Genomic DNA, 12,277 nt, shown 5'->3' with positions numbered 1-12,277 from the left:
TTAATTTTTTCCTCAGTACTATAACATTTCTCAGTCTTTCTAATTCTTGGTTGTGTTGCTGTTTTGTATTATTTATAATTTTATTAATTTTGTTTAGATAAATTGAAAAATGTGATTCCTGTTTTCTTGTTCTCTAGTGAGCATGTATTAGAATGCTGTCATTATCTGTAGCATACTTTCATTGTCTGTAAGAAAACTAGTCGGCCTCTTATTCTTTTAATAACATTACATGTGATTCAACTACAATCCTTTTCTGTTGCTCATTCTTACATGGATTTAGTTTCTTTTTCTTATAATACAAAGTGGATGGATCAAGAAATGTTTCCTAGCTTCACTGCTCTGGAGCTCACTACGCTTAATACTTGTGTAAAGTGCCCTAAATTATGGCCTCGTGCTTTTCTAAAACTCCTGGCTCTGTTCCCTAACTGCCTTTGGACGCCTTCTTTTCTCTGCTTTTATGGCTACTGTTCCTTTTACTATGAATTCTATTCTCAGCATTTCCCTCTCAGAGTGGGGTGTGTTTTTGGAGGAAATTTTTTCTGTTTTTTTTAAAGTATATAGGATACAGTTCGTTATGGTTCTTCGGACTTTTCTATGGGCCTCTTGCATTCACTCACCAATCAGACTGTGTAAAACTCCCCAGTTTCATCTATTGTTGTCACATTGACCTGACACACTTTCAGGGAATGTCTGTTGTCTATTTGAGGTTCTCTTGTTCTTGGGGCAAGTTGCTTCCCTTTAATTTTCTCCAACAGGTGCTACAGTTCTTGAAGCTGTGAATGGATTGTCTTAACTGACCTGTATCTTAGGGCTTATAGGGAAAACTTGTGACATAATTTTGCTGTGGACATCCGTAGATTTTTGATTTTTTTATTCTCATAGCTTTGCATGTTTTCATGGAGAGATTTGCAGGCATTGAAATAATTACTACCACCACATCATTACCATCTTCCCACAATTCCCCACAGGGATAGTCGTTTGGTTTTCAACTCCAGATTCCCAACTTCCATATGTGGCCTTCAGAAATTGATCTGCATAAGGAAGTACTTTGCAAGCAAGTTCTCTTCTCCCACATTAGCCTCCATCCACTTCTCAGATGACAAGGATCCCATCCCATTGTTATTTTAGGAGTTTTGCCACGGTGGGAAAAACTCAGGAGTACTAAACAAAGAGATATTTTGAAATACTGGTGTTGAGAAAGAAACTAATCAGTGGGTCACAAAACCTGTGACAATTCAGTGGTGTCTACTTTTCCTTTTCATAAAGGTACTAGAATACGATCTAATTGATTGGTCAATTTATAGATAGTAAAAAATAGATTTTGATATCAGATCAAAATAGGGTTTTACCGTATATTTAGAAGGACATTAAAATGGCAACACAAACAATGGCTGTGCTGTAACAAAACATCTTCCATTTCTATCAGCATGTGTGATCAACTTTATCAGTGTCTACATTTTAAAAAGAATAAATAAAACTGATGATAATTCTTGTTTTATTCTATCAATAAGTAATTTCATCCATGAATACACAAACTAATTGAAAAAATGTATCTATCCATCTCATTAAGAAATACATTTCCAGTAAATGATTAGTTTATATTTAATAATTACTTATCACAGTATGTGCTATCTTATCTTGTTTTTAAGCAACCATGTACCTGTAATAATTGTTAGGATAACTCAATCCAAAAGAAACTTTTCAACATTGGGAGCTTTAAGCCGTAATATATACGTACATATTTTATATCCATATTTTATTGAATATTGCAGAGTAAAAGACATTTTCAAGTATAAACATATGTTACAATATGATGATCTGGAGGAGATGGAATAGGAATAAAACTTCAAGAAATAAAATTAAAAATACAAATTCTTTTGAATATATGATGGTGAATATTAAATTTACATAGTTTTTATATATCATTGCATACAGTAAAGTGTGATACAACTATTTTATTTAAAGTATCAACATTTAAAATTCACCAGAAATTTCATCTTTTGAATGTAACTGACTATTTTAAGACAAATTTTAAAAATGTAAAGGAAACATCAGCATGAGAGCAAAATAGTTTAAAGATCACTAAGATAAGGTATTTAGTGTTCTTATTTTGACTTGAAGATTATAATAAAATTTCCATTTATCATAGTTAAACATTCTTTACTGTCTTTATTACCATTCTTTAAGGTTAAGGAAGGAAAGTTTAAAAAATTTTGGCTAAAATTTTTGGAGCTATGATATAAGGCATGAAATTTTGGAGGCTTCTCTGTGCACTCAGAGTTAATTCAGATTATTTGGAGTCTTAACCTTATTAGCTATCCCTGGATCCACCGTATGTGAGTGGTCTTCTGTTTGGGCACATTTCCTTCTTACATTCCTCAACTTTCATAGGAACACGGTATTGCTACTAGAACCTGCCTAACTGTTAAATTCTTGGTCATATACTCTGAACTAATTGATATTCAAGACTTATTCCATGAGTCAAATTATAAGTGTATGCATAAACATGAAGGCAATGGGAAGGGCCATTACTGAAGTGTGTTGACCAGGGACAATTAGATTATAACGAAAAAAATGACTCAAACTTCAGTGTGAAGAAGGGATTTGGGGGGTATTGTGATGAGGAAACTGTTATGAGTCTGTCATGATAATCCAGAAAAAAATATCAGGTGTCCCAAGCTTGGTGGAGGATGTGAAGAGATATAGAGAGTTGAGAAATATACAAGTGAAAGAAGTTGAGATGCTTGGTGATTGAGTATTATAAACATGTGGGAATGCTAGAGAGGTTAGAGAGAAGAAATTATAGATTTCTGACCTTGCCTATTGGGTCAGCATTCATCATGAGGAAGAGAAACTTGAGGAGAAAAGACAATGAATTCAGTTCTGAACGTGTTGAGTTTGAGGTGGAAATGTTTGGTAGGATTTTGGATTTATGAGTGCAGAAAAGAAATTTGAACAGTGAGCAGTGAGACAATGGCTGAAACCATGGGGGTAAATGGAATCATACCTAAGTATTGGTGTATTGAACGAAACAAAAGAGGGCTTGGAGGATTAGCACCAGCTAAAGAAGGGGAAACTGCACAGAAGTCAGAATGGTTGGGAAGGATGGGGGCAGGAAAGCCTTTCTTTCCATAAGCCAGATGAAGAGAGTGTTTGAACAAGGACTTTGGCAGCAATGTGAAATTCTGCTAAGGATTCAAGTCAAGACAATATATTGGAAAGTACTGGAAATGGAGGTAGCAGAAGCCAGTGGAGGAATGAGTGAGAGAGGAGCCTGTGAAAAAGGTGAATATAAACAACAAAGAGCTGGAATGGAAGCTCCAGGACTGGAAAAAAGGAAGATCTTCTACCCTTGATCTCTCACATCTTCTTCTTCAACCCAAATGGAAAGTATTGAGCAATTAAATGTTGATGGGGGAGAAGCCAAGAGATCTTGAACATATAGGAGTGGTACAATTCTTAGAATGAGTTTACCAAGTGCTGAAGGTACCAAATCCTGTGAAAAAATGGAATGATTAGACTTTCACTGTAGGAAGGATATTTAAGTTGTTTAACAAGAGGAAAGAGGAAAGATTTGTGTAGATGCATGCAGATTTGTAGATTTTGTTAAGAGAAGTTGAAGATCTTTTCCATGCGAAGCTTCTATTTCTCCATGAAGGAAGCCGCAAGATCATTTGCTGAGAGTTATGGGAGAAACGGTCGGTTTGGTGTTCAGGAGAGTTTGAATTATGCTGCATTGTTAATAATATTAACATAAATATTTAACACAATATTTCACAAGGACCAGATCTTTGGAATCAGTGTTAACCACTTAGTCATTTTCGATTGTTTTGAAGGATGAAATGTGAGGCAAAATTAACATAACAGGGGATGTTAGATTCTATTTTGTGCCCTTTTTGAAATAAGCTTTTCTTTTCCTACATTATCTGAATAAGAAAATACTTTTATTTATAAGTTACACAATATTTTTATTTTCTAGACATCTTCAGAAAGATTTTCCACTCCATACTAATCTGAATGTAGAAGAATAAATATTTACATATAGTGTTGCTAATTTTCCAGAAGCAAATTATGGCAGATATTTCTGAAGTCAGAGATATGACAACTTGCCTGGTTTAACCTTTCACAAATACCGCGGTATGGAAGGAGGAATTTTGGAATTCTATTATGGTGCAATTTCAGAAAAAAAGTCTTACAAGGGATGACACTTAAATAAATATTAAATAAAAGAGCACGAACTTGGAAAATGCTTTCTAATGCTGACTCATTCACATCATCAGATACCTCCTATTTCTGGCACTTTCAATTTAACTAATGTGATACATCATTTGTGGATGACATTTATAATTCTGCTAAATTAATAATCTTTAGTATCTACATGTCCACAGCTTTCAACTTTACATCTGCTAAATAGATTTTAGTTACAAATCCATTCATCTCAACATAAAGTTGAAGAGGTAAGTGGCAAAATTAAGGTAATTTTGAGACCAAAGTATAAGTTTAAAATGATCTAAATAGCTCAAACTTTCATAAGAGGGAGAACAGTTGTTTCTGTTCATCAGTAATTAATCTTTTCATCAATTTTTTTCCTGATATATTGTTTGACTTGCTTCAGCTGGACAATATTTCATTTATTGTTTTTATTACCTCTTTTGCTCTTGCCTTCCTGGAGTATGTAGGAACAGTGGGCAGGCCAGAGCAGCTGGAGTAGAATAAGAGATAAGAGTAGGAGGTGAGAACTGAGGGGTAACAGGACCAAGCAGATAACAAGGACTTTGACTTATACTCTGAAGAGATTGAGAAGCCACTGGGAAGGTTGAGATGATCTGAAGCAGAGTCGGATGATCTGAATTACTTTTTAAAGAGCATTATTTAATTGCTGTTTTGAGAAAGAGAGTATGGAGCCACTTGGAGAAACAGAGTGTCTGGCAGCTATTAATTAACAAAAGTGAGAGACCATAGCAGTTTTTGATCAACGTACTAGTGGTGTAGGTAGTGTGAAGTGGTTGAATTTACTATGTATTTTGAATGCTTAGTTGAGTTGATTTGGTTTTCAGTTTGGATGTGGCATGTCAGAGAAAGGGGGGGTAAGAATAAATCCATTATTTTTGGGCTGATCAAATGGAAGGATGGAGTGGATATTTATTGAGACGGCAGAGATTGACAGAGAAACAGATTTGAGGAACAAGTGCCTACTTTGTCTTTCTGATGTGTTAAGTTTTGGATGCCTATAGACGTGATAAGTAGGAAATTGGAACACGGTTCCAGAGTGTAGGGGAGAACCTGAGGATGGAACTAGACTTTTGGAGATGATCAGCGTTTTGATCAGTATGCAATGCCATGTGTACACAGGAGCTGTCCAAAGGAGAGAATACACAGAGAGCAGGTACAGGACTGAGCTTTGGGACACTCTGACATTCAAGGCTGTCTTCCAACTTTTCTAGTAAATATTTCTAAAGGAAGAATGACTAGACAGTTTTTTAAGTTTCCCAAAGGATCATCCTTTATTATTCTTTAAAATTTTGAAACTGCTCTTTCCTTAGTTTATGAATGCAAGATATATTTGTTTTTTCCTGAAGATAGTTGTGTTTTTTTGAAATAACATTCTTTCATACCTTAAATCATACCATTTTTCTGCTTTTTGTTTGTTTGTTTTCTATCAAACATGTAGCTTCTTAATCTTAGCCATTTATTTTCATTTTTTGGTTCTTCATATGTCCACAGATCCTCAATTTCCCACTCACAATGATGAATGAAAATGAATTATTTTTGGTAATTGGTGTGAATTCCCTTCACTGTTGTATATGAAAATTTGTTTTCCTGCCTCTTCCTTCCTTTCAGTGTAGGCTCGATTGAAAGTTCTGTTAACAATGGAAAGATTTATTGATTGACCTAGTTCCCTGAGAATTCATGACCAATATTTCCAAAGTTAAGCTGGGGGTATTCAATTACCAGAATGAGTTGGATTTTGCTTTGGTGAACCCAAAACAAAACCTGTTGTTATCATATTATTCTTGCAATTTGTTATTTTCTATAGCAAAGTGACTTTTTAAAAATTTCATTTTGGCCACAGATTAATGCCACACTGCACTGTCTATTTAACTTATATGAAAGTGGGTGAACCATGCCTAGACAGGCTTTCAATGAACTCAGTGGCATAGGTCCTATTCCATTCTTGCCATCCATGTGTGCCTCCATGTTACCAGCTCTGAACATGGAGCCTTTCTGTAGTTGGCGAATCAGCTCCTAGCTCCACTGTAGTCCGTTTCTGGTATGCTGGGGCTATGGTATCTTCTGTTATTCTCCCTATGTTGTCTATTTCTATGATCTTATTGCCTTTCTGAAGATTATTACCATGGCTTTTGGTTTTATAATTATAGATGCAGTCTTGCTTTATTATTAAGAACTCATGTAAAGAATTTGGCAAGAACATTCTTAAAATTTTCTTCCTTCAGTTATTAACTTTGTGAATTTGGGAAAGCTGCTTAAGCCTAAGAAAAATATTTTACTCTTCTTTAAAGTAGGAGTGATAATAATACCTATCAACATGTAGGATTACTGTTAGCATTAACTAGGGAAATGTATATCAAGTCCAGTTCCTGGAGACTAGCACATGCTTAATACTACTATTAACAATAACATTATGATTAATATTATTTTTTAATTTTAAATAGGTTGTGCAATGTTAGTTTTTATATTCTAATTTATTGCAGGATTACACATAAATTATATAAAATAAATTCTGGAAACATTTACCTACATATTTTAGGGAAAAATATAAGTTAATAAAACAAAATAGCATAGGTGTATGTGTCTACATGTTTTCTATATCTATCAAATTTCATGCTTCTGCTGAAAATTTCTAATTATAAGAACAGCTCTGGAGGAAAACCACTGTTTGCATTTATAGGATTTTTTGCATTGTCCTATGTTTCTCTTTATAGACTTTATTTTTCAGAGCAGTTTTAGGTTCACAGCAAAATTAAATGAAAGGTACATAGATTTTCCATATGCCTCCTGCCATCACTGATGTATAGCCTTCTCCATTATCAAGGTCCTCCACCACAGTGGTATGTTTGTTACAATTGATGGACCTGCATTGACACATCATCATCACCCGAAGTCCATAGTTTACATTGGGGCTCACTCTTGGTGTTGTACATTCTATGGATTTAGACAAATGTGTAATGACATGCATCCACCACTAGAGTGTCATACAGAGTAGTTTCACTGCCCTAAAAATCCTCTGTGCTCCACCCATTCATCCCTTCTTTCCCTCAACCCCTGTAAACCACTGATTCTTTGTTATCTCTATAGTGTTGTGCCCTTTTCCAGAATGTCACATTGTTGGAATCATACAGTATGTAGCCTTTCCAGATTGACTTCTTTCATTTAGTATTATGCATTTAAGGTTCCTCCATGTCTTTTCATGGCTTGATAATTTATTTCTTTTTAGCACTGAATGATACTCCATTGTCTGGATGTACTAGAGTTTGTTTATTTTTTTGGCAGTAGTTTCGAAACTATGGCAACTTATTGGCATCTTTTGGAGATGTTCTCCACATATTTTTCCAGCTCTAGCATCATATAGATTTGTCGTTCCATTGCCCAAGTTTGTCTCTGCTAGAATCTATAAACTCATTGTGCTTCATAAAAAATAGACATAAGTAGAGTACTGTGGTACTAATATTCAAGGCTGAAAGATCAGAGTTAATTGGATTAGTTTAGAATCCACTTGGTCAGTTACCAGGAGTCTGTGGAAGTAACTGAGTTTTGCCCAATTTTCAATAACGAATTGGATTTATGGGGATTTTCTGATTTGTTTCCTAACAACTTAGGGTTTTTCGGCTACAAGTATAAATATAAATGGCTCACCCACAATAATTACAATAGCAACAACAAAACTTGCCAGAATCTGCATAGAAAAAAAAATAACTAAAAGCAAAATGAAAGACTAGTGTGGATTATCGTGGAACTGACCCTTGTAGCATCAGGTGATTATAATTTTACTTTTTTTTCAGCTTAACATTCCTCATGGTCAACATGAAAATGAAATGGAAGAAATACCAGAAGATGTAAAGGAAGGATTGAAATCTCAAAACAAGGATAGAGCGATCTATGAGTTAAGAGCAGAGGTAAGATATTGGATAAAGAGTGTCATACCAAAACAGATCTAACAATTATTAAATGATCTAGTATTCTAAGAAGTATAACTGAGGCATCTGTAGTTACTTTTTAAAACTATGGAATGATATTGGCTCATCACTAGATCTGAATTATCTGAATATTATAAAGACAAAATATTTGACTGAAAAACCACTTTGGCCCATTACAAATCTTACTGTGAGTAAATACTTATTAAGCATTCAGTCAGCTGCTGGATCTGATGTAATATATCATCAGGACCAATGACATACAAGATGTGCCACGTGTAGCCTCTGGCGGAATTAACACGGCCATTGGCAGCTAGCAACAGGCAGGGTAAACTCACTGCATTATAGCTAATTCATTTCTCAGTTATGCCAAGTAAAATAGTGCAAACATTTATTTTCCACTCCTGTTACCACCAATGACAAATTGATTTTCACAGATTTTAAACTCTGTTTCCTCTGTCTTGTTGATAAAGGAGGAATTATCATCTTTAGAGACAGGAGTGGGGAGTTGAGTTATTGGCACTTCATAGGAAATTGTGTTAGTGCATTAAATGTGGGAGATCATAAATTATTTATTTTGTAACAGGTAATTCTGGAAGATGTCTTGAATACAAATGTGTAGGAACAATTCAGGAAATGGAAATGTTAGTGAAAATATAGGCTGGGAGGAAAGTGATTTGTATTTGATGGTTTCTTCCTTAGAAAACTCTGTAAAGATTGAACTCAGAACACAGCATATTTTATATCAGATGAACATAGTGTGATGGAAAATGCATAGATTTTGGAGCCAGAAGCAGCTGCATCACTACTGATTACTGTGTTCTAGTCAACTCCTTAAGCCTCTCTGAGTCTCAGTTTACAGATTGAAATAATGAAAATAAGAATAATAATAGTTATCACACAGACTTTTTGAAAAGATTACATACTGCAAGGGAAAAATTGCCCCTGGCAGAGTGCTTTAGTGTCATGAATTACCTAAGCTCCTCAGAACTAGCTCTTCCTGTGTTGTTCCTGATTGCATCAATGCCATCCCTTGCCACCTCTTCTATGAGTCATGTAAGGGATGCTGGGGTGAGGAAGGACATATGGAGAGATCCATAATAAGAAAGACTGAACTGTTAAAAACAACTCTTGCTAGCAGTTAAGTCAAAAAGAAAAAAATGATGGCTTTTGTATCTTTTGTTTTCTAAGAGGAATCAAACCATCAGGATAAGTACCACTTTTTCTTGGCTCTGAGGTCTGGGAAGCATCTTTGATCAAGCCTTGCACAACATGTATAAAAACTTATTTAGCAGTTAGAGACAAAAACAGAGGAAGGCACTTAAGCCTGTATATTATATTGTCTTCATATCTTCATTTCCAGGATGCATCGGAAGCCATAGCAGTATAGGATCTCTGATGTGTTACTTTTTAAGTTTGATTTAATAAAAAGTTCTGAGACTCATTTATTGGTTATGTGGCCTTGAGTAAGCTATTTAATATCTACACAGCTCAATTGTTTTCCTTAAATTAGGATACTAACCTTTGACCCACCTAAAGACAATCTCTCACAAGACATTCAAGTACTATGACACATGATTTTAGGATTTTAAAATTCTTAACGAAGCTCTGAAAGCTGAAAGCAAATATAGACATGAATTGGCTGTTTCTTTTACTATGTCCACTTGAATGGTATAGTCAATTGAATGACTGCAGACAGAAGTTGTTATTCAAAAGAAAACAAATATTGGACAGATATAGATACAATGAGCCTGTGTTTGTGTGTGTGTGTTGTGTATGTGAGTATATATATGTGCATTTAAATTTTAAATTAGGATAGAAACTACCTCTTTTCCTTGGAAAAGAAAACAAATGACCACTCTCTGTTGGTATTATTTTATTTCGTACACTGGCTATGTTTAGGTCTTAAAATCATATCATAACTTTTTTTAATAACTCAGTTTATTTCCCCCTTCATACATTTCTTCCATTCTCTGCCTCTGGCAACCACCAATCTGTTCTCTGTATCTATGAGCTTGGTTTGTTTTTTTTTCAGATTACACATATAAAAGAGTTCATACGATATTTGATATTTGTCTTTCTCTGTCGGACTTATTTCATTTAGCATAATGCTCTCAAAGTCAATCCATGTTGTTGCAAATGGTGAAAATTCATTCTTTTATTGGCTGAATAATATTCCATTGCATATATGTTCCATTTGTACGTATATATATATATGTTTGTGTGTGTGTGTGTATATATATCTGACACAATTTCCTTATTGATTCATCTATTGATGGACACAGGTTGTTTTCAATATCTTACCTATTGTCAATAGTGCTGCAATGAATATGGGGTACATATATCTTTTTGAGTTAGTGTTTTTGCTTTCTTCAGATAAATACCCAGAAGTGGAATTGCTGCATAATATGGTAGTTCTATTTTATATTTTTTGAAAAACTTCCATACTGCTTTTCACGGTGGCTGCACCAATTTACATTCCCAGTCACAGTGCACAAGGGTTCTCTTTCCTCCACATTCTCATCAACACTTGTTATTTCTTAGCTTTTTGATAATAGCTGTGCTAGCAGGTGTGAGGTGATATTTCATCTGGGCTTTGATTTGCATTTCCCTGATGATTAGTGATGTGGAACACTTTTTCATGTACCTTTTGGCCATCTGTACGTCATCTTCAGAAAATTGCCTATTCAGATCTTCTGCCCATTTTTTAATTAGATTGTTATTTTTTTTGCTACTGAGTGGTATACGTTCTTTATATATTTTGGATGTTAACCTCTCATCAGATATATGATTTGCAAATATTTTCTCCCATTCAGTAGTTTGCCTTTTTATTTTGTTGATGGTTCCCTTTGCTGTGCAGAACCTTTTTGTTTCATGTATGCCCACTTGTTTATTTTTGCTTTTGTTGCTTTTTCTTTTGGTGTAATATTCAAAAACTTATTGCCAAGACCTATGTCAGGAAGCTTACCACCTACGTTTTCTTCTAGGAGCTTTATGGTTTCAGGTCTTATGTTCAAGTTTTTAATTCATTTTGAGTTAATTTTTGTGTATGGTGTAAGACAGTTGTTCAGTTTCATTCTTTTGTGTGTGGCTGCCCAGTTTTCTCAACACCATTTATTGAAGAGACTGCCCTTTCCTATCCTTTGTTTTAATTTAATTGACCATATATGCCTGGGTTTATTTCTGGGCTCTCTACTTTGTTCCATTGATATATGTCTGTTTTTATGCCAGTATCATGCTGTCTTGTTAACTATAGCTTTGTAATAGAGTTTGAAATCAGGGAGCATGATGCCTCCAGCTTTGTTCTTTTTCGCAATATTGCTTTGCCTGTTTGGGATCTTTTGTGGTTGCATACAAACCTTAAGATTGTTTATTCTCTTTCTGTGAAAAATGCCGTTGGAATTTTGATAGCGCTTGCATTCAATCTGTAGATTGATTTCTACAGGGTAGTATGGACATTTTAACAAAATTAGTTCTTCCAATCCATGAGCACAGAATACCTTTCCAGTTATTTGTCTATTCTTGAATTTCTTTCCTTAATGTCTTGTAGTTTTCAGTATATAGGTCTTTCACCTCTTTGGTTATTTATTTATTCCTCAGCATTTTACTCTTTGTCGTGCAATTGTAAATGGGATTGTTTTCTCTATTTCTCTTTCTGATAGCTCATTATTAGTGTATAGAACTGCAACATATTTTTGTTTATGGATTTTGTATCCTGCAACAATTCATTTGTTCATTTATTAGTTCTAACAGTTTTTTGGTGGGGTCTTTAGGGTTTTCTATACGTAATATCATGTCATATGCACAGAGTGACAGTTTTACTTCTTCCTTTCCAATTTGGAAGCTTTTTATTTATTTTTCCTGTCCAATTGCTCTGGCTAAGACTTCCATACTGACGAATAAAAGTGGTGAGAGTCGGCATCCTTGTCTTGTTCCTGATCTTAGAGGAAAAGCTTTTAGCATTTCATCCTTGAGTATGATGTTAGCTGTGGGCTTGTTATATATGGCCTTTATTATATTGAGGTACATTTCTTCCATACCCACTTTATTGAGAGTTTTTATCATAAATGGATGTCAAATTTTGTCAAATGCTTTCTCTGCATCTATTGAGATAATTACATGAA

At 34.6% G+C, this 12,277-nt stretch overlaps 1 protein-coding gene across 4 annotated transcripts in view; it reads left to right on the top strand.

Annotated features, from left to right (window-relative positions):
• CCDC102B (coiled-coil domain containing 102B) overlaps positions 1 to 12,277 on the top strand; it is a 283,254-nt gene that overhangs the window by 76,781 nt on the left and 194,196 nt on the right. For 3 of the 4 annotated variants that reach the window (XM_046672095.1, XM_046672096.1, XM_046672097.1), the window contains one exon: positions 8,022 to 8,135. The exons of the other annotated variant lie outside the window; for it this stretch is intronic. In XM_046672095.1, coding sequence (XP_046528051.1) covers positions 8,022 to 8,135 — 114 coding nt within the window. The remainder of the gene's footprint in view (positions 1 to 8,021; positions 8,136 to 12,277) is intronic. 4 annotated transcript variants of the gene reach the window in all.

The sequence above is a fragment of the Equus quagga genome, chromosome 9 (assembly GCF_021613505.1).
Source record: "Equus quagga isolate Etosha38 chromosome 9, UCLA_HA_Equagga_1.0, whole genome shotgun sequence".
NCBI classification, from domain to species: Eukaryota; Metazoa; Chordata; class Mammalia; order Perissodactyla; family Equidae; genus Equus; species Equus quagga.
This window is presented reverse-complemented; position numbering and strand designations above follow the sequence as displayed.